At 41.1% G+C, this 22,939-nt stretch overlaps 1 protein-coding gene across 2 annotated transcripts in view; it reads left to right on the top strand.

Annotated features, from left to right (window-relative positions):
- The window catches only part of PKIA (cAMP-dependent protein kinase inhibitor alpha), a 59,839-nt gene extending 54,548 nt beyond the window's left edge, over window positions 1-5,291 (top strand). For both annotated transcript variants that reach the window (XM_075920487.1, XM_075920486.1), the window contains one exon: window positions 3,489-5,291. In XM_075920487.1, coding sequence (XP_075776602.1) covers window positions 3,489-3,495 — 7 coding nt within the window. In that variant the 3' untranslated portion in view covers window positions 3,496-5,291. The remainder of the gene's footprint in view (window positions 1-3,488) is intronic.
- Window positions 5,292-22,939: the final 17,648 nt, after the last annotated feature.

Raw genomic sequence — 22,939 nt, 5'->3', positions numbered from 1 at the left:
TACATTTACATTTTACAAAACTGCAATTACACAGTCAAACTTCACTGTTTTGACTATATTCAGTATCTCTTAATACTGAAGAAGCAATTAGTAGCTAGAGTTACTTTCTCTTGTGATCATTCAGAGGAATTTTATTTAATAATTCATATTAACATATTTATAACAGATGCAGTAGGCTTTGCTTTGTTGAAAAGGAGACTTGAGATCCTGAATCTTCATATATTCTGAGAATGGCTAAACTTTTATAATGATTAGTATAAGTTTGCTATGATTCAAGATTGTATTTAGTTTGAAAGCTCTCTTGCTGCTTATATAAAATGTAATTTCAGACAACTTTTCAAAGCAGTCAATAAAATCTTATTGGGTTAGCAAGATACATGGAAATGGCATTGTACCTTCTCTTAAACTGCTGCACAGTTGGATATATTGTTAACCTTCTGTATTGGGAATAGTTTGGATTTTTTGGAGAGTTGTTCTTTCTCCACTTCAACCCCCAACTGATTTTGCAAAGTGAATGTAGTTCTTTTAAAGATGCCAAATCAAAAGCCTCAAACTGATCTTTTCTGCAGTGTCCCTTGCACTGTTTCAGCAATGGCCCACCATGCCTGTGTCAAGGTGAGAGAGTAGATCACTTTCCAGGTCTGTGAAATACCTACTGTTGTTCGTCAATTTTGGCGGCTTTCTAATGCAGCTGCTGTTTGACACACAGATTTAGCTTGCCAATCTACATGTTGGCAAAAAGATGTCAGGCAATTTATGCTCAAACGTTCTTTTGTTAGATTACACCAATATAGCAACAAACTCAACTAAGTTGGTAGGTCCAAAATTTGACTCATTTTCTACTTCATATTTATTTGCAGAAGTGCAAGTATAAGGATATTTCTTCAAAACAAGTACTGCAGTATGCTAGCCAAAATAAACCAGCTGTAATCTGCAACCCCCCCCATAACCTCAAAGTGGGCATATTTAATTAAGAGTGTATTTAAAATAAAAACATAGTCAGTTTTTTGCAGCAATGTGACTTTTGTTCCCAATCCACAACAAGAAACTTGAAACACCTGTGTCCTCAGTAATGGCTGACAACAGAGAGCAAGGCTTTTATACTTGTGTGCTCATGGAAAAGTTGTTAGCTCAAGTGAGCTGAGCTTTCACCTTCTCAGGATAGACCATGAAACCCAATTTGAAGTGCGTATTTTGCCCACAATTCAGCACAGATTAGCTCAGCACCTGACTTTAACTAAAGTGATCCATATACCAAGATTAAAAAGAACAAAACATGGTCTGGTAGCACTTTATAGACTAACAAAACATGTAAATGGTATCATGAGCTTTCATGGGCACAGCCACTTCTTCAGATGACCGGAGTCGTCATGAGCTGTGCCCACCAAAGCTCATGATACCATCTACATGTTTTGTTAGTCTATAAAGTGCTACCAGATCATAGCCTGTTCAGGAAAAAACAAGAAAACTTGGCTACTCCTGAAGCTTAAAAAGAACACTGAGGAATGTTGTCTTTTTGAGAATAGATGGATACAAATGGCTCGAGGAAAAAAAAATTACAGATATGTGCAGTTGCATCATAGAGAGTTAGGAATAGAATTGGAAGGTGAAAAGTTGAGAGGAATGCATCCTTGTGAAAACTGAGGGTCCAAACATCTCAGCATAAAACAGAGAAGGGGAAGAAAGTTGATATAGGCAGAGTAATACAGAATTGGAATGATAATTTTAAGTTTGGATCAGTAAAGATGAGAAGAAAAGAAATTTTTTTAGGATTAAGTCAGTGATGTAATCTGAGACAGTTGGTGGACTATAAGAGGATAAGAATATCTGGAATTACAAATTGATCAGAGAGGCCATTTGCAGCCATATTGAAAATATTTCTAGTATTGTCAACTGTCGCAGTTTTATTATTAGTCTTGTGATGTATTTTATTTCTTAAAGTCCACCTGCTAGAATCAACATTGCATGAGAATCTCAGCTTGCTTACTTAAAAAAAAAAAAAAAAAAAAAAAAAAAAAAGATTCTGGCCCCTGTGGATTCAGGGAAAAAGTTTGAAAATATGGTCCAAGAGCACCATAGAACCTTAAGCTGGAAAGTAACATAGCATTCATTTTTTTACATGATTTTTGGATGTAATGCCATATCTTACTCCATGAGTCTGAGTAAAAATCAGAGCCACCTTGGCTTTCACAGAGGAGCCTTCCCACTTGTTGGTTCCAACTCCATAAACAGAGCTTTGTCAGCCTTCTGGTGAGGCCCAGGTATCCATAAACTGCCCAGGCCTTCTTTAACCCCTCACACGACCAGGCTGGGAAGCACCTAATTAATTAGGCCAATCACAGCTGTGGCATATCTCACATTAAAAGGGGTGCTTTGATGTTAAGGCTAGAAGGCTTAGTCCACTCTGACCTCAGCATGATGCAAGCCATAGAATTTCACTCAGTAATTTATGCATCAAGCCCAATAATTCATGCTGTAATTCTAACATTTATTTTAGGAGACATTCAGTCTTTAGAATGGAACTGACAAATAACTTGCCAAGCAAAGTGGTGGATTGTTTCAGTGGTTAATTACATTATTCCAAATTGAATTTGTCTAGCTTCAACTTCCAACCATTGCATCTTATTATGCCTTTTATCTAGCTGGAAAAAGAGCCTTTTACTATCAGATCTGTTCTGCGCATGTTGGTACGAACAGGTCATTATGAAGTCCCCTCTTAATCTTCTTTTAGGTTAACTAAAATGACTGAACTTTGTAAGTCTATCAATGTAAAATATATTTTCAAGTCTGAAAATCATTCCTGTGGCTAATGAGAGAGCAAAAGTAGTCACATATGTGGGGTGTGATTCTTAGAGAAAGTATTACACACGGTGTATGAATTTTTAAAATGTTGTTACTATTGTTTATGATTATGGTAGACAAATATTTATAGCCCATCAAATATCTCTATTTAGGCTTAATACAATCAATGATTTTCTTATAATTAAATGAACATGGTAAACAAACCTGGAAAACTGTTAACATTAAGATTACTAAAACTTAAGATGTTACTTGCAATGATAGATAATTATCAGCCAGAAATAGGTTTGTCAGGGTGTTTTTAAATATGCAGTCTTGCTTTTTCATTAATGTAGGGTATCTTTAAAACATGTTTGAATTAATTGCAACCCCATTATTTTTTCAGTATAGTAGTTCTCCTTTTACCTTCCTTTCTCTGATATTTTGACACTGGAGGTGAGGCAGTTTCTCTTTATTAGTCCAACTTCTGAAAGGTTATCTCTTTTACCAACAGAAGTTGGTACGGTACAAGATATTACTACATCTGTCTTCTCTTTCTAATATCCTTGGGCCAACATTGCTACAATAACATGACAAATTTTAAATTTGGCAGAGGATAAAATTTATTTCAGGAGCAAAATACAGATCTAGAATGGGACATCTTTAAAACTTTTTTTCAATCATTCCCCTCATTTTTTTTTTTCTTGCAGAAAGTGAAGGAGATGCACAAAGAAACCCAACTGAACAAGCTGGGGAGACCCAGGGGGAAGCAGCAAAACAGGAAAGCTGACCTTCAACTTTGACGGACAGGAGCAGCTGCTGCATGTTTTCAGACTGCAAGAGTTTGCTGGAACAAATTTGTTTCCATGAGCAAGTTGGTGGGGAAAAAAAATGGATGTGTTTCATTGCTGGAACTTGCTCAACATAATGCTAAAAATGGGAACACAGGTTGTGACAGCAGATGGAATTTGCTCTACCTCTGTCATTAGCAATGGTTGAAATATTATTAATCGTGGGACATTGACATCAATTAGATGGATCTTTTCATAACTACTTGATGGGGATGCTTGTAGAAAGTAGAACAAAGTAGACAATTCTTGTAGAAAAAGGTCTTTGAAGCATCAGAGGATTTAATTGTGTTATGTGGCAAAGGTTTGAGTGATCCTCAGAGTTTAACATTCTCTGGAAAGTTGATCACCGAGTAAAAGAACTACGTAGAAAGCACTGTTTTTAGAACTCTGCACCTGTAATTTACAGCTCTGTTGTTTACAATGTTTTGTATTGTACTACTTAGATGCTCCACCTGCCCTGTTTCAAATGCTCATTAAAAAATTTTCTGTTACTGTGAATTTTTCTACCACTTGTTTGAAAGGGCTGTTTTTTTTTCTTTGCATAATGTGGTGGTGTGCATGTGACAAATTAAAATGTCAACCGCTAAATTGATTATGCCTAAAATTAATGACTCATCAACACTCCATTTTATTACTAGATGAGCCTTTAGAATGATTCACTAATGTGAATATTTCCTCAGTTCTGTATGTTTTTTGTGTTTGTGGTACAGTTTGGCCACTTTGACTGTAGTTAGTTGCAGATCAGGGTTTCAAACCAAATCTTTACATTGGTTTTCTTTTTTTTCCCTATAGTTCTTTCTCAGATTTATTTATCTTGTTCTAAGCTTTTTTTAAATGAGAGAGTCCAATAATTTTATTGTTGTTGTTTTAGAGTAAACTTATAACAAGTATGGTTTGAAAAACATTTGGAAATAATGAGGCTGTTGGTGCTGGTGAAGCTGTGGTTCCTGCTATTAAACCTAATTCTAGTCTACAATGTAGAGAAATTGACCAGGTTGGCTATTCCAATATAACGGTTCTGGAATAACTATTCCAATATAATTGTAGCTATTCTGAAATAACTCCCCTCTGTGGACTTTCAGTTCTGGAATTAGTGATTCGATTCTGAACTAATTTATCTGGTTTTCTGAACAGACTAATTAATTATTCTGGTATAAAGTCACTATGATTCCAGGTTACTGTCTCCACCCAGGTAAGTTACTTTGGAATAATATTACAAAATAAGGTGTTTTGCAGTAGCTATGATGGTCAATTTTTCCCTTGGCAAAAAGGCCATAGATTTACACTATTGCTTAGTACTGGGTCAATTCCATGTCTCCCTGACCTAGGTAAATGAGAAGAATGACAAATACTGTAGCAACTGCATGGGAACCTATCACAGAGTAAAAAGAAAAGAAGGCTTTTTTTTAATTGACAGTGTCACTTTTTTCCCTTGATTTCAAATGTGCACTTTTTAATGTAAATTATTACTGATTACTAGTGTGATTGCTTTCTGGTATATTAGTCATTAGTTAATGAAACATTCTTTATTGTTATTGCCACAGCTGTTGTTTCTACAATATGTATCCTGATATTTGTCACATGGAATTTTTGTGAGACATGTAAACTCTCTGATCAGTATTCTGAGCTCATTTATTAGTGTTAATAAATAACAAAACAGCAGTTTGCTTGTGGTTCATTAGCACAGTCTGCCCCTTTTACCTCATGTTGTCTGGAAATTGGATACCTAGCTGTCAAACCCACAGCATTCTTGGTGTCTGCAGGAATAGCCTGTTTCTTTTAAGCTAAATTCTGATAAACTTATACAATTATGCCTTGATTAGTTTCACTGGGAGTCCTTTTGAAGGAAACTAAATTGTTGTTCAAACGTTTACCCTCACTTCTGCATCAGGACTTGAAATTCGGGGGGGGGGGAATGTGATTTTTCCCTTGTGGCATGAAACAGCTGAGTCTGCCAGCATGGATAGATGCCACAGGCCAGAAGATGTGGGAATTGAAGACCTAGACCAGGGGTAGCCAACCCGTTACAGATACAGATGAAGAGCCGAAATAGTGGTGGATACAGCACAAAGAACTGAGTGGGGAAAAAAGTTGAGGTGGGGAGGGGGAAAGCCCTGGCCGCCACATTTGGTCAAGCAAAAAAAAAAAAGCACAGTTTGCTCTTTTAAGAGCAGAGCAGGCATTGGCCATTTTGAAGTTTGCATGGGACACCGTGACACTCTCTGTCTTTCACACAAAAACCTTGAAGAGGTGCGGGAGCCGCAATTTTTTCTTTGAAGAGCCGCATGCGGTTCACGAGCAGTGGGTTGGCCACCCCTGACCTAGACCTTCCTTCTGTGTCTGACACCATTAAGGCAGTCAGAGATCTGAAGGAACTGAGCTGATCCCTGATCCCTAAGCCACGGCACCATGCTCCTCAAACTGCAGTATGAGCCATCGTACCATTTGTAGAACTTAGATCCTGTGATAGTGTTGCTTCTATAGGTATGGGGACATTTGTTACGCTTATAAAAGCACATGGGATCTTCTTAAGGGAAAAAGTTATGCACTATGTGTGTTAATACAAATAAAGCAGCTAATATATGTTCAGAGGGCATGTCTACACAGCAGGGCAAAACTCGAATTAAGATGCACAACTTCAGCTGCATCAATTATGTAGCTGAAGTTGAAATAGCTTAATTCAGCTATTGGTCCTGGCTAAACAGCAGGAAGTCAAAGGAAGAACACTCTTCCTTCGACTTCCCTTACTCCTCGTAAAGTAAAGGTTACAGGAGTCAGAGTAAGAAGTGCTCCAGCTAGACATTATTTCAAAATAATGGCTTGCTGTGTACACGTGCATTTTATTGTTTTGAAATAATGGCAGTTATTCTGAAATAATGCTGCTGTGCAGACGTGACCAGTGTGAGAGGGATACACACTGTCCCACCAGTTGTTATAGTTACCACTCGGGTGGCCAGCCATATTGATCACAGGTAGGATGAAGCAGGGCTCTGTTAGCCACGACATGATGTTCCTGGGTAGCGTTGGTAGGCCAGAACCCAAAAGATCATGGCAAAGCAGCTTCTTTTATAGTAGTTTTCCTTCATTGGCATCAGAAAGTTTCACACAATCGTGCTGTAATCAATTGCCATTTGACAAGTGCTTATTTTCTTCTCATATCATAGCTATCTTGTCCCAGAGGATAGGTGCTTGCCTTATATTTTAGAGTCCTCAATCTGCCCTTCATCCATACCTCAATGGGGATGTGCAGCAATCTCCTGGCACCTTTACTTCTGTCCTCTGCTTTGCCCTAGAATATCTGGCCTGGAAATGGCCTTCACACTTATTTTCTAACACCCATTCCTCATTCACACAAACAAAACAGGGTTGATTTCTTTGTTACACAGAAATAAAAATGTGTGAGCAGGAATATCAAATACAATTTAAAGAAAACAATCATCTCACTTACTTCACAATGCTAATTTTAAATCTTAAAACAGTGGTGACTATAAGAGTCTATTGCTGCCTTGGAATCAGCTTCACGACACAAGATTCTGGTGGATGTACCTTCGCCCAGGGTACACATAGACCATTCCTTTCTTCTTTCAAAAAGGGTGGCTGGCAAGATACAAGTCATACTCATAAAATACACCAATACATTTAATACCTGAACTACTACATTATTATTTTTATTCTAACTTATACATAACCTAAAATAAGATTTCTCTACTACATATGGACACATCAATACAAGTGACACCATCACAGCACCTAGCCACATAAATCGCATCCTCAAGGGCTCCTCCACCTGCATATCCACTAATGTGATATATGCGATCAAGTGCCAGTAATGCCCCCTGCCGTGTATATTGGCCAAACTGGACAGTATCTATGCCAAAAGATAAATGGACACAAATCAGACATCAGGAATGGTAACCTGCACACATACCTGTAGGGCAGTGGTCTCCAACCTTTTTACACCCAAGATCACATGGAACGAGGAAAAAAAAAACATCATCCCAAACCCCCCCCCCCCCTCCCCAAGCCTCACTAATGTGGCCCCTACTGTGCTGGTGGGAGCAGGGGACATGGTACTAAGGAAGGGTACTGGGGCAGGGGACAGAGTGCTGGGATGGGGGCAGGGTTCTGCAGCAGGGCACAGGGGAGAGGGGACAGGGTTCTGCAGCAGGGGACAGAGTGCCAGTGGGGGCCGGGAGTCCTCTGCACCAGCCTCTTCCCAGGACTCTGCCCCTTCCTCCTCTCCCTCCCCCCCCCCCCCCCGGCAGAGGAGGGCAGCCCCTGTGTGCGCCTCCTCCGGGGCCAACTCCCCTTCCCACAGAGGAGGGAAGCCCCAGTGTGAACCTTCTCTGGGGACCACCTGCTCCCCCTCCTCCCGCAAGTTCCAGCACACCACGGATCTGAGGGAGGGTCCAGATGATGAAGATGTCATCGATGTAGTGTAGGTAGAGAAGGGGCATAAGTGGACAAGAGCTGAGGAAGCGTTGTTCCAGGTCAGCCATAAAAATGTTGGCGTATTGTGGGGCCATGCGGGTGCCCATAGCAGTGCCACTGGTCTGGAGATATATATTGTCACCAAATCTGAAATAGTTGTATGTGAGGATAAATTCACAGAGTTCAGCCACCAGTTGTACTGTGGCATCATCAGGAATACTGTTCCTGACAGCTTGTACTCCATCTGCATATGGGATGTTTGTGTAGAGAGCCTCTACATCCATGGTGGCTAGGATGGTGTTTTCTGGAAGATCACCAATGCATTGCAGTTTTCTCAGGAAATCCGTAGTGTCACGGAGGTAACTGGGAGTGCTGGTGGCGTAGGGTCTGAGTAGAGAGTCTACATAGCCAGATGGTCCTTCAGTGAGAGTGCTAATGCCCGAGATGATGGGGCGTCCAGGATTTCCAGGTTTGTGGATCTTGGGTAATAGATAGAACAATCCTGGTCAGGGCTCTAAGGGTGTGTTGATTTGTTCCTGTGCTTGTGTAGGGAGTGTCCTGAGCAGATGGTGCAGTTTCTTAGTGTATTCCTTAGTGTGGTCTGAGGAAAGAGGCCTGTAGAATTTGGTATTGGAGAGTTGTCTGCCAGCCTCCTTTAGGTAGTCAGACCTGTTCATGATGACAACAGCACCTCCTTTGTCAGCTTCTTTGATTATAATATCAGAGTTGTTCCGGAGGCTGTGGATGGCATTGCGTTCTGCATGACTGAGGTTACCAGGCAAGCGATGCTGTTTTTCCACAATTTCTACTTGTGCACGTTGACGGAAGCATTCTATGTAGAGGTCCAGACTGTCATTTCAGCCCTCAGGAGGAGTCCACTTGGAGTTCTTCTTCTTGTGCTGTTGGTAGGAAGGTATCTGTGTGTCATTCTGTCTTTTGTAGAAAAATGGCTACTTTGAAATCCATTACTGAATGACCAGGGAGGCTAAAGTGTTCCCCTACAGCCATGGTCACCAACCGGTCGATCGCAATCGACTGGTTGATCGCAAGGGATCGACCAGTCGATCACGAGGCGTTTGGCCCCCCCAACCTCAAGAAGCCCCACTACCTGCCTCCAGCGAAAATGGAGGTAGTGCCGGCTTCCTGCGGGGTGGACAGAAGTCCTGCAGCTGTGTGCCATTTCCAGGGATTCCAGACATTTAGCTCACAGACATTTACCTCCCCCCCTCCCATCTCCCTTCTGTTCTGAAATTTGATTTGTCCTTTTCATATGTGTTCATTTTTTTAAATTGTATCCTTTGGTATATATGGTTGTGACAATTTTCTTCCACTATTTGATCTGAGGAAGTGGGTCTGGCCCACGAAAGCTCATCAGCTAATAAACCGTCTTGTTAGTCTTTAAAGTGCTACATAGTCCTGTTTTTTATTCCTTAAATAGTCTATAAGGTGCCATAGGACTCCTCATTTTTTTTGCAGATGCAGACTAACTCAGCTACCCCCTAGGTAAAACAAAACTATTTATAAATTCTTAACCTCGAGTATCAGGTTATTATGTTTCTGGAGTATCAGTAATTGCCCTCATTAGCATATGTAAAAGTATAAACAGGTCCACATTTCATATTTCTAACTTCACATATAAGAATGATATATACACAAAACTAGAATATGCACATTCAGCAGATCATGACTTAAATGTTACATGAAGTGTTTTACTTAAAGCATCTTTAAGTAATTCATATTCATCAGCCAATTTTCATAAAGCCTGGGAGTACACAACAAATGGCATTTTGCTTCTATAGGCTCTGTCATTTTTCTTCTATCTTTTTGCTCAAAGTCTCTTTAAGGACCCACAAAAGGGAGTGATGGTGGAATAGCTCATCTCATTATTTGTTTACCAGTTGGGCCTAATACACATTTGGTTAATTAATTTCTGGTCCACATCTTCTATTTTTACTAAGCATCAACTCAGTCCCTAAGATATGTCAACAGGACTTTGTTTAGACTAATAGTCTGTGTCTCTTACATATATTTTTCCATTAACATGAGTTATAGGTTATTGTGACATTTTATGAACTTTCATGTACTTTGTACTGCTGGGCTCACAATAAGAGTGAATTTGTAGGCCCAATTATCACAGCAGGCCCCTTCAGATGGAGTGCTTGTTTTAAGCTGAAGCTCTGATTAACTTGTAACCACAAAGAAACCCTTTAAAGTGAGGTAATGTCCACTCTACTTATTAGCATGCAATTAAGTTCTTTTATTGTTTTTATTATATTTTATCTGTAATGTTTTTTACCTTAAGAATAAAGTACTTCTTGCATAAGAAGTAACTTATAACTGGTACCCGTCACTCTTATCAGTCTCTCAGGAAAGCAAGCAGGCTGGTTTAGGCAGACTATCTATGCTGGCAGATACACAGTGAAGGCAGAGCTCTGCAGTCCTGGAATACCCCTGGTCAGGAGGGAGAGATGCGGGTCTCCACCCAGAAAAGCAACAGGTGAGTTGTTGCAAGCTGAGAATGGATGTCCTTGATGAACCACTGAGGGAAAATATAGGTGCAGTTGTCCTGAACTGTGACAGGCATTGGGGTCAGGGGCACCCTACATCTGCAGTTCTCAAACTGTCTCAGGACCCTAACAAGAGTTGTTGCAATTCCATTTTAATTAGGTCACAGGGGCTGACTTCGATTTGATTGGGCCAACAGCAGAAACTGAAGCCCAAGCCCCACCACTTGGGGCCAAAGCAAAAGTTTGAGGGCTTCCAGCCTTCATAGCAAAGTTCAGGTTACAGGCATTCTGCCTGGGGCTAAAGCCCTTTGTTTTCACCTTCACCCCACTCTGCCTATGGTGGTAGGGCTCATGCTTTGGCCCTCCTCAAGCTGGGCAGTGGGGCTTGGGTAGGATCAGGCTTCAATGGCCCCCTTCTTGGGGTTGTATTATTTTTTGTTGTGAGAAGGCGATTGTGATGCAATGAAGTTTAAGAACCCCGGCTTTAGATAACTTAGCTGATACATGGGCCTAAAACTGGCTCTCAGATTTCAAACATAACTGTGATGTGCTCCAACAGCGTGTAGCCACACAGGAACCCCCACCTATAACATCCATCTTTGCTTGCCTGGAAGCATACAGGGCACACAGAGTAGTAAAATCAGCATAATCTTTGAAGCCTTGACAGGAGGCCCAGATATGCTAGCTCACAGTGACCCTGGATGGGTGTAAACAGAGATATGCCAATTGTTGACCTCGAGGCTGTGAGAACTGTCTTGGCTGGCACCTATATTGATACGAACACACAGCCGTCTGTGGGGGGAGGAATCTCTTGCCCAGAAAAGAATGTCTAGTACTTACAATTTAGTTATCTCTCTTGAAAAAATTAAGTTGAAACTCCCTTGTAAGAACAGGTGTCACAAAGACGGACCAACACAATTTGCCCACCTTAGATAAGACAGAGGATACAGGCCCCTATGGATATAAAGATGGGTCCAGCAGCACACTTACTCTGAGCGTCAATCAACCATCTGTCTGCTGGTCGGGTTAGGTGATTGGCCTCCCGAGGTTCCACGGGGACACCCACCTCGTATTCGTCTTTCCTAGGAATTGAGGGACTGGCACTGGCCTGAAAAGCTGGAGTCGAGAGGCACAGAAGGGGGGTAAAAATTGTACCTGGTTGCGTCCTTTGTCTTAAGTGTACGCATAGACTTAGAGCTCTTTAAAGATTAAGCTGTCACTTGGTACCATTATTTCTATTTTCTATCTTTATTTTCTTTGTAACCATTTTTAAGATCTATATTTGCTAGCAGTTAAGAAATAGAGCAATAGCTATTGTAACCATATGATTTATAAACTTCTTTAATAAACTTGTAACTATTTAAGCTTTAACCTGACTCCTTCAGTTGCTGTAATAGAACCAAGCACAATTTAAAAGAACTCCAGCCGGTCATAGGGGCTGACGCAAGCAGAGCTGGGCATTTGGATCATGCCGCCTCCAGGGAGCAGAGGCATAGGGGCACCCCTCAGCCTTCCATAGGCTGCCCACTACGGAGGGACCTCGGTTCTAGCAGCTAAAGACACGGGTGTAATAAGCTCTCCTGTAAAAACTCTGGGGCGTCTGTCAGCCTGTTGGCTGCCCGCCACGAAGGGACCCAGGTCCTAGCGGTCAAAGACACAGACATAAAACTTCTCGGGGCGCCTGTCGGCCTCCCCTAAGGCCACCGGCTGTGACAGGACCTCGTGTCCTAGCAGTTGAAGACTCGGGTGTAACACACACACACACACACACACTGCCCTGACCATCAGCTGACACAGAGCAGCCTCACTGCTACAGCAGGAGCATGATGCAGCACCAGGTTCTCTTTGGGGAGAGTGCAACGCTCTGGCTAGATACTCTTAAATCCCCAGGTTTTAATTAGACCAAACCAGAATGTGCTGTAAACTAGAATTGTAGCTGGAAACTTTTCCTCTATCGCTGCGTGCTTGCCAGCTAAATACAAAACACAATTTTGCTTGTCTTCAAGCTCTTGGTCAGGTGATTTTAATAAGACGAGACAAATTACGAGGAAGACAGATGGTGAAGGTGTATAATACATATTCCACTTATGTTTGTTTATGTTAATTGCAACAACTATCTTGCTATAAGTATTGAGGTTCATGCAAATAGCAAGATTCAAACAAACAGAATAATAGGATAATTCATTAATAGCTGTTTACAAGACTACCTGGCATAGGATCTTATAACTACTTTGAATGTCAACAGCTGTTTAGAGAGATTTAGCCTGTTCAATGTAACTATACATGTAAGAAAATAAACATAACTATTGAAAACAGTACAACTGTTGTGCACAAGCTCCTGTTGGAAGCAGCAACATTGTGTCATTTTGCAATATGTTCTGTGTACATGATGGAAAGATGGGATGCGGGAAAGCAAAGGTTGCTTAGTTTCTGATTACACGTGTGTACACACATACACATACTCTTTCTCTCCTCCTCCCGCCCGTGATACCTTCAGGATAATGTGTTATGTTTCAACACAGCAGGTGCTCTAAAATGTTTGGAAAAACTCAAGACTTTTTAATTCTGGTGTTGTTGTTTTTAAATTGTAGTATGTGTATTCAGTCCCTAATGGCACTGAGAACTTCTTTGGTATTTAAAAAAATTAATTATAACAGTTGAGATACCGCATTCTGATAAACGTTGACAAATGTACAGGCTGTAAAGAGCTGCATCCCTATTTCTAAACTCAATTTGCAACAACAAAGCACCATTCAAAACATACTGGCATCTTTCTTCGTTGATGTACCATTTCTCTGTAGTTAAACAATTACTAATTATTTCATGTCAAAGTATTCTCACTTCTGTTACTTAATTTAGATCCACATTCAGCTATGAGAAAAAAATTGCTGCTTCCACTGGAGGAGAAAAGCTTCTGATCACAGAAGGGCTAGCAATATCGCAGTTTGATTTACAAAGAGACGAGAGGCCAATCAAAGAGTAAGTAAAGGGGAAAATGGTGGATCACCGTTAGAGCCTTGCAAATCAGGATATTTGCTTTATCTGTATGGAAAATGTGGACCATGTTTGTGGATCAGATGTGCCTACAAATTCTGTATTCACCCAGGACTCTAGTCATCATATTGCAATATTGCCACGTCTGTTTGGTACAGGAGGGAGAGAAAGTCTCAGGCACGTTGGGCCTTGCCCATTGAGAGCATTGCAAATGAGAAATTTTTTGTGCCTTATGTGTTAATCTGGGCTTGCTCCACTGTGCATCAGTTGAAGTTTCTTTAGCATCTGAATTGATTCCCATTGCAGTCATTAGACTTGGAGCTCACAAACACTTGGATCATTTGGTTCTTGTGTGAGCTGGTGGGATTTAGCTGCCTGCCCGGCAATCAGGAAAATGCTGTTTTTGTCTAACAATAATATATCTACTAGAAATACACATTTTAAAGAAGTGCTTTCAGGAAACATGAGCTATCATTTCATTTTATATTTTTTTAATTGCTGTCATCATCAGGATATTGCTATTTGCATACCCGTGGTCCCTCTAAAGACAGAGGTGTAACTCGCATAAATTAGCACAAATGTGAGATTGTACGTGTAAGCAAAAATGTTCCTTTGCCCCAATGAAGATTCATGAGGGCTTTTTAAAAAATTGTTGCTTTGAAGGAAAAATAACTATCATGCTGAGAAAACTACATCTATGCCTACCTGCCTTGGAGTCTAGATGAACAGTCATTTTTACCAGCCCTCATGTTTCCCATTAGCACCACCAAGATATCATCCTTTGCCTAGCAACATAAATTTAATCTTTATTTCTGAAGCCTACCCTCTTATCTATATCATTTCCTTGACTTGCCAGGTTTTATCTGATGCAACACTACCTATGAGATATGTAAGTTAACATCACATTTACTCATACACTTCACACAAGCTTAATTAACATACACCCCCTGTAGAACTGAGCAGAAACTACAAACCTACAAAAACAAGCAATTTTGAACTGTCATTTCTGGTACATAAGCAACATTTGCAAAACTGGCCAAGAAGGGCTTGTCTGAGAAGGGCTTGTCTGGTCATTAATTATGTGACTGACCCCTCCTATAAAATCCAAGTTATATTAAATTCATGTATTTATTATGATATAGATCGCCTAACTGATATTTTAGATTAGCATGCCCAACATTGTTTTAAATCTAGTATTTAGTGGGCATAATATATTGTTGTTGGACAAGTACAGATGACCACTAGACAGACCAAAAATTCGTTCTGCAGATCCCATGAGAAAACTCTTTGGCCAGAAATGGAAATGTCCTTGCAACAAAATAGAATGGTGTGGTGTCAACTTACGTTCATGGAGGAATGGATGAAGACAAGCCTAACAAAGGTGATACTCTGAACACTTAATCCCATAATAATGTTATATTTAATCAAAGGGGCCTGGCCTCTTTCAGGGACTGACAGAGTGGGAGAGCCAAATGCCCCATGGTGGGTGAAACCAGGAAGACCTAGGCCACCATGCTAGAAGCAAAAGGACAGGACAGGAATAGACAATATGGAGGAGGATCCTGCAGCTCAGTTGAGTGGCAGCCACTGAGGGAGACAGATGCTTCCAGCCTGCTACTGGAGCTGGAACCCATGGAAGACTTGTTAGCCCAAGAAAACATCCCAGTGCCAGGACTGCTAGACAGGCCTGATGCTGAGGAGCTGCTATGATTGCCATTGGCAGTGCACCTGAAGAGAGGGAGGAGGATCTTGGGGTTCAGGTACGCTCTATGGGGAGAGGAACAAGTGGTCCAGGGCAGCCGAGTACTGTCTGGCTATAAAGCTGGCAGACTCTAAGGGTATGTCTACACTGCCACCCTAGTTCGAACTAGGGTGGTTAATGTAGTCAATCGAAGTTGCAAATGAAACCTGGGATTTAAATATCCCGGGCTTCATTTGCATCTTGCCGGGCGCCGCCATTTTTAAATCCCCAGTAGTTCGGACTCCGTGCCCGCAGCTACATGCGGCATGGAGTAGGTAGTTCTAATTAGGCTTTCTAATTCGAACTACCGGTACACCTCGTTCTACCTGCAATGAGGTGTAACAGTTAATCCGAACTAAGAACTTAGTTTGGATTAACTTCTGACTGCTGCGTGTAGCCGCGGGCAGTCAGTTCGAACTAAGGGGATTTAAAAATGGCGCCCGCACGGGAACATGCAAATGAAGCCCGGGATATTTAAATCCCAGGCTTCATTTGCAAGTTCGAATGCCTACATTAGCCACCCTTGTTCAAACTAGGGGGCTAGTGTAGACATATCCTAAGATTCTTTCAGAGAATTATGATTTCACACTGGGGAAGAAGCAAAAGAGCAAGCTGACTTATAAAGCAGAGCAATCTTGATTACCTAACAGTAACAGCAAGACTATAGAAAATTATTGGCACAAGGGGGTTATTTCATTATTTTATTTTTTAGAAGATCTTCCCCATGCTAAAAAAATTAAATAAGACATCAAGCAGGAAAAGCAAATGATCATAGGAAAAAAATTCCTCTCTGGGGTTGACCTAAACAAATCTGAAGATTATGAAGTGGTTTGATTACTGACTCAATCATGTCTTAGTTTCCACTTACTTAAATTTTAACAAAACATATCTGCCTCCTGGTGGTCATCTGTAGTATGTTAAGTAGAAAAATTTAGAAATGAAATCTGTCTAATTGTGGAAAGGGGTGTCTAAGGTAGAAAGGATCCAGAAAAATATTAATGATCGAGAAAGACTAGTTGAAATCATAAAAACAAAATATTGTATGCCATCTGCCTTTTACATGTATTCATTGACTTGGGACTGATGCCTCACCCAGAGTTTTTCCTTAATAAAATAAAAGACTTTAGCCTCAGACCATTCCCACGAGATGTACCCATTTCCTCAAAGGAAGAAACCTTTTCATCTAGCTTAGGCAGTGGTGCTAAATTCAGGAATGTATAATTGTCTTGTTTTCCTACAGGATACTGACTGCCAAAAGGGGTGCCCACAGAATTCATTCAGGATTCTCATGTCTGACAGCAGTTCTGCTTAAATTGTTTTCTTTCTTTGCCACTCTCCCAGCAATCCTGTAGGCTTTTTCCACAATGTTGTTTGCAAGTTAGAAGCTGGTTTTGAAACTTAGATAGATCTGAATACACCAAGATCTGCATTTGCCAGGTAGTTTGTGTTTATCAGAAGTCAGCGATGAAAAAATACCAAAAGAAATTTCAAATAGCAAGTCTGAAAGAAGACAGAAGCTGTATTACAAGACTAGAATACACAAGGGCTGAAGGATTGATCACTATGGCTACGTCTACACTACAAGTTTTCTCAGCAAAAAATATGCAAATGAGGGACTCATTTCCATGAGTCACTATCTCATTTGCATATTTTCTGCAAAGGTATAAATCTTGTGGAAAAAGGGATTTTTGCACAAAAGAAAACGTCTACACTGCTTGTTTTTGTGCAAAAAACCCCAGTGCAAAAACGCAATTCATGCAATGAGTCCCTCATTTGCATATTTTTTGCCAAGAATACTCGTAGTGTAGACATAGCCTATGGCCTTATCTTAAGTTACCTGACCAGGATCCAGGTTATAAAAGGGTACATGTGTTCCAGATGCAAAGTAGAGTCTAGTATCCATTGACTTCTGGGGCACCAAGCCCATGAGAGATCCACTCTATTTTGGACAACAAAGTAAAAAGGGAGCTATGTGAGTGTGGAAAGGGAAACTAGGTCATTTTATTCATTTAAATAAATCTGCCATTTTATCAGAGATGCTCAGTACTACAGGATCCAAGAGAAACAAACTGTGCCAATAACTGGCTTACAAATAAAATTATATCAATAGTTCCAAACATGTCACAACAACATGAGAACTGAAACTGAGTGTCATTGTGTAATGTATATGCAAAAGTCTCTGCCAAACCATGTATTTCTCTAATGCTGAACAAAGTCATTCAAACTAATACCAACATCTGCTTTGGTTCTCTTCCACTTTTTCCACCGGCCCTGCCAAAACATATGTGTTGCTGACTCATGCACTCACTTCAGAATCAGCCAGATGTCTTGCCTTTTCTCTTTGTTCAAAAGAGGACACTCTGGCAGGCTCCAGCATGTGGTTGATAGCCTTGGCTACCTGCATGAGAATGGCTCTGATACTGGATTTTCCCACCCCAAACTGGTTCCCTACTGAGCGATAGCAAACTTAGGCATGGCAAACTCCACTGGGTAATGGCCACGCACTACTGCATGGGAACGGGCAGGTCTCATGCAGGTGTCCTATCACCTGAGGGCAGGGGTGAGCCACTCGCAGAGCTCCAGGAAAGTTGCTTTGCACATGCAGAAGTTCTGAAGCCACTGCTGACTGTCCCATTCTTGCATGATGATGTGGTCCCGCCAGTCTGAGCTCATCTTCCTCCATGAGAAGCGGTGTTCGACTGTGTCTACGGGATCGACGGGTGTGCACAGAGGAAGGAGTGCCAAGACTGAGCTGAGTAGGGCCTCCAGTCCATGCTGGGGTTCGTTGTCCTTGTCCCAGTGGAGCAACATGCAAGCACAATGGAAGTTCTGTACTATGAAGTGTAGCATAAGAGCTATAAGCATGGCAATGCTTTGCAGCAGCTCTGGCTCCATGGTGTCAGCGCTGTGGCATACATGCAGGCACCCAGAGCACGAGAAGGTGTGTGCCCACTGCATCCCCTTTCTTTCCTGCAAGAGGGAGGCAGTGGAGGAGCAGCTTGTGAGACACGGCCATACAGAGGAGCTCTGTAAGTACGTGACGCAGCTTGCAGGACCAAGCAGCCACAGGAACTATCTGTCCTCCTGGCACCCTCCCCACAGTGCTTCTGGGGGCTCTTATTCTGAGGCAGGCTCTGTTAAATATGGACGTACTACTTCAGACTTATTTTTAGGCTTCCCCATAGTGAGGACACACTAGTTTGAATTGGTTAAATTAGGACTTTTTAAGTCAAATAGTTTCCTTGTGTAGACATGGCCTTAGTGAAAAGCTCCCCCTCCCATTGCTAGTCTCAAGCCAGCCAATTCCTCCCAACAGTGATACTGGTTTAAGTTTGGCACTTTAGTCCAGCATTCTCTGGTGTGGCATGATTTTAGTTAGCCGGACGCCCACTTATCAAGGGTGTGGCCAAGTTTCCTGCTGTTCTATAAAGTTTGTTTACAGCCACCAGTCTTGGCAGTCAGTGCTCTGTGCTGTTATTTAGCCACAATTTACCCCTAAATGTCTTCTAAGAGCCCAGTAAGCAGTGGAAGTGTTGGTAATGCTGCTAGACAATACTGACCTTTCTTGGTTCCGCAAATTCTCTGGTTCAGCACCGGTCAGGTCCTGAAGGTGCCAGACTAAAGATATTTAACCTGGACTTATGTATAATATTTTTGAATGTAGTAGTACAATCTCTCAAAGATGTATATGCACATGACAAAATAAGGACTTAGTTGTCAAGTTCTACAACAGAAAACTGGATTAATTTTTGCCAGGCATTAAGAAGCCTGGCAGTGTTTGACAAGCTTAAACTCCTATTTGTCTTCGTTTTACTTATATATATGCTTGAATAAATATACCTCATGGAAATGATATGAGATGTTGGGCCCTTGATTTAGCATATATATTGCAGTAGGTATTATACAGTCATACCAACCTATTGCAAGTACCCTAATGGTGAACAGGCAATTTTGTTTTAAAGTCTTTCCAAGCTGTCAAAACTCACCATGAGAATTAAATTGGTAATTTCTATAAACTGGTCCATGAGGCTGTACAACAGGAGATATAAATGTATTGTACATTAAGTGAAGATGTTGCACAGATTCTTGATGTGCACACGAAAAAAATGTTTGGCTACCAATTGCTTATTCATAACCTCATCTAACCCAAATAGAAGTTGTGTAATGAAGATGATTTTGGCCAGGGACTGATTGTTTTTAGTTACTCACATCACACCTGGAAATAAGTATGTAACTGTTGTAATCTAAGGCCTCAGCCCTCAATGCGCAAAGCACTTTGGCTTTGATCTAACCTTCCTTGAAGCCAACAAAAAGACTTCCATTGATGTCAATTGGCTTAGACTAAAGCCCTCAAGCAAGTGTTTAAGTCCCATTAAAGTTATAAATCACAGAAACACAAAAAGGCTAGACAAACACTAGAGATCAGGTCTGGAGTTTTGAGAGGCAGTAACTGTTATGTTTTAATGTCTTGTGTCTTGAAATCCGTTTATAACATCATGCTCTAGCTCACTTGTATCTGTACAAGATGGGATATGGCCATAGCCTCTCCTCCTCATTCCCATTAAGGTATCTTGTGCTAGAGGGATGTGAATGAAAAGAGTTGCCTTGTCTCATGGGATTAGTTGGCCCTAACTACTATGCATCTGTACAGCAGGTGGGCACAGCTTGGCCTATGCCAAAAGGTCGCCTCAGCAAACTTTCAGCACCCAGGAGGAGATTTCCCATTCTCACCTGTTTAGCACTGCTTTTTAGGGCCCTGGGCAAAGGCAGAAGATTGGGCTTGCTTCCAAAAGCCTTAGGGTATGTCTAAACTGCAGGTGGGAATGTGCCTTCCACCCCATGAAGATGGACATGTGCTAGCTCTGCTGGAGGCACCACTTGTGGGGTGGCTCAAGCTAACCACCCAAATAAAATCGTGCCTGAACCTGTGGGTTCCTACTCGGGTGGCCATGCCACGAATATCCACACTGCTATTTTTAGTATGCTATTTAACTAGGCTAAAGTACATTTATATCTACCCAGGCTGGGGAGGTTTGCTCCCAGCCACTGTGTAGACAGATCCACATTGTCTTCCTTGGAACTCCCTAGCAATCATAAATATCATAGATCCATTAGAATGTACTAAACTGAATTTCAAGTGAGGATTCTCCCTTGACTCCTTAGCTCTGCACTGTTTAGTAATTCAGCAGTACCAGAATAGAAGGACAAATCCTGCTGCCTGCTATACTGGAGTAAAGCCATAGCAGCAGCTCTGAAATGAATGTTTCATAGATTTTAAGGTCAGGTAAAACCAATATGATTATGTAAGCACAACATGCAACCTCAAACAGTAATTAATCCCTTCTTCTAGGATGCAATTCAACTTTATCTTTTAGAAAGGCTTAAATGTTGTTGTAGATCCAGAACAAATGAACCAAAGTCAATGTTGTTACTCCCGATTTACATGTGAGTGACTAGGAGCAAGATCTGGCCCCAAGCTTTTTAGGCCTCAGTCATACAATCTGATTCATGCAGGCTGACTCTTATGATGATGTGGAGTCTCATTTTGGGACTCAGTGTGGGTGCCAAATGGCAGGACTGGAGCCTTAGTTTAATCATTCCATGGTATCTATGCCCTTCAGACATTTAATAGGCTGACAAAGAGCAGCTTCCATTTTAGAGTCCACAGAATAGTTTCTTCAGACTGAATGCCTACGACACTGAGGAGACTATTCTGTAGACACTAGAAATGGAAGCTCCTACAGAATAGAAAGATCTATTCTGTTGGAGTATGTCTATACTTGCTCCCTAGTTCGAGCTAGGGATGCAAATGTAGGCGACCGAAATTGCTAATGAAGCGGGGATTTAAATATCCTGTGCTTCATTACCATGATCTCGCCAGCGCGTCAGTCCGCTCGCCAGCTGATTCGAAAGTGAAAGTGCGCTCCTGGACGCGTTAGTTCTAACCAAATCCCTTGGTTCGAACTAATCAAAAAATGAGGAGGTTTGGTTCGAACTAACGCATCCAGAAGCACACTTACACTTTCGAATCAGCTGGCAAGCAGAGTAACGCACCGGCAAGAAGTGATTACTCAAATACACACACACACTTCTCATTACTTGAATCTTATAAAGCTACTTTAGGACTATGTTCTTTCAGGTATGTGCATGCACTACAGCTTGTTGCTTTCTGTATGAGAGCTGTAAACATGCACATCTGAGAACAGAATTTGGCTCTAAAAGACTAAAGTGCAAACTGATATAAAGCAAAACTTACTCAAAACTTGAACTGTACTTTTTTTTCCCTCTTTATTTGCCAGTTACAAGGAATGATGGGGAAATAAAGATACTGCAATAAACACTGGAAGAGAATTCCTTTTATTTTCCATGTACAAATTCAGGACCTGCTCCTGTAAATTATATTTGCAGAAGAACACTTACTTACACAGCAATGTCCTATTGATGTCCTGTGGTAATGGCTCTTGTTAAACAAATGATCATTAAAATATCCACCAAAATAATTATGCTATAGGCTTTAAGGCCAGAAGGGACCATCATGATCACATGGTCTGAATCTCCTGTATGTTGCAGGCCATAAAGCCTCACCCACCAACTCCCATAACCTCTGGCTGAGTTATGGCAGACCTTAAATCATGACTTAAAGACTTCAAGTTAAAGAGAGACTCCACTATTTATACTAATTACACCTGCAATGCTCCCATACCCATGAGGTAGAAAAGGCAGGAGGGAGTCCAGAATCTCTGCCATATATGGGTCAGGATGGATTTTTCCCTGGTCAGATTAGCAATCAGACCTTGAGCATAAGGGAAAGACCCATCTGTCAGACACCTGAGAAAAAACGTGCTATAGTATTTCAGAGCCATCGCACATCTAGTGTCCCATCATGTTATAATATGATTAGAGACAGTGGTGCTGTTATATATAATCTTCCAAGTATTTTTTTCTTAGCATGAGAGCAAATGTTCATCCTTAGGATGGCAGGTTACATGGTAATGGTTTGGTTATTTAAGATCATGGGTAGAAGGAGCCATGGACAGGCAGCTGGTCATTCATTCTTGGCCATTGTTTCTGATTAAAGTCTATTCCAGAGATGGAGTTTCTCCCTGGAAATTTGAGATCCTTGAAAGGGTTCTGCCTGCTCTTTGTACAAGTCTGTTTCAGGACTGGTGTATAAGTAACTACAAATAAGTTACACTAAAAATATACCATGACTTATTTCCATTAGAAATCAGATATGTCAGGCCATTAATCTGCTACTGTTCTCCAGACCATTCTCTAATCAAAATCTCAAGTGATAAAAATCTATAGAATACTGAAACTCGATAAACAAACAAGCCTTCACCGCAGGGTAAGTATTCAAAGCCTGCCAGAAACAATAAAAGAATAGAAGTGAGCAGTCACCATCTCAAAGTGATCGAAACAGCACACGGATGAATTATGTATAGAATCTTAGCACAAGTCTGAGCACAGCAAACATGTTACAGTTGATTTCCATTAACATGGTATTAAAGCATACCAAAAAAACTCCAAGTACTGGAGAGTTCGTCAAAGTTTATCTGGAATATCTTCTAAACGTCAGCAGTTTACCATGCTAGCTGGACAAGTTCCAGTAAGGAAGGTGAATATGTTGCACCATT

Source organism: Pelodiscus sinensis, chromosome 2, assembly GCF_049634645.1.
Source record: "Pelodiscus sinensis isolate JC-2024 chromosome 2, ASM4963464v1, whole genome shotgun sequence".
Taxonomy (NCBI): domain Eukaryota; kingdom Metazoa; phylum Chordata; order Testudines; family Trionychidae; genus Pelodiscus; species Pelodiscus sinensis.
This window is presented reverse-complemented; position numbering and strand designations above follow the sequence as displayed.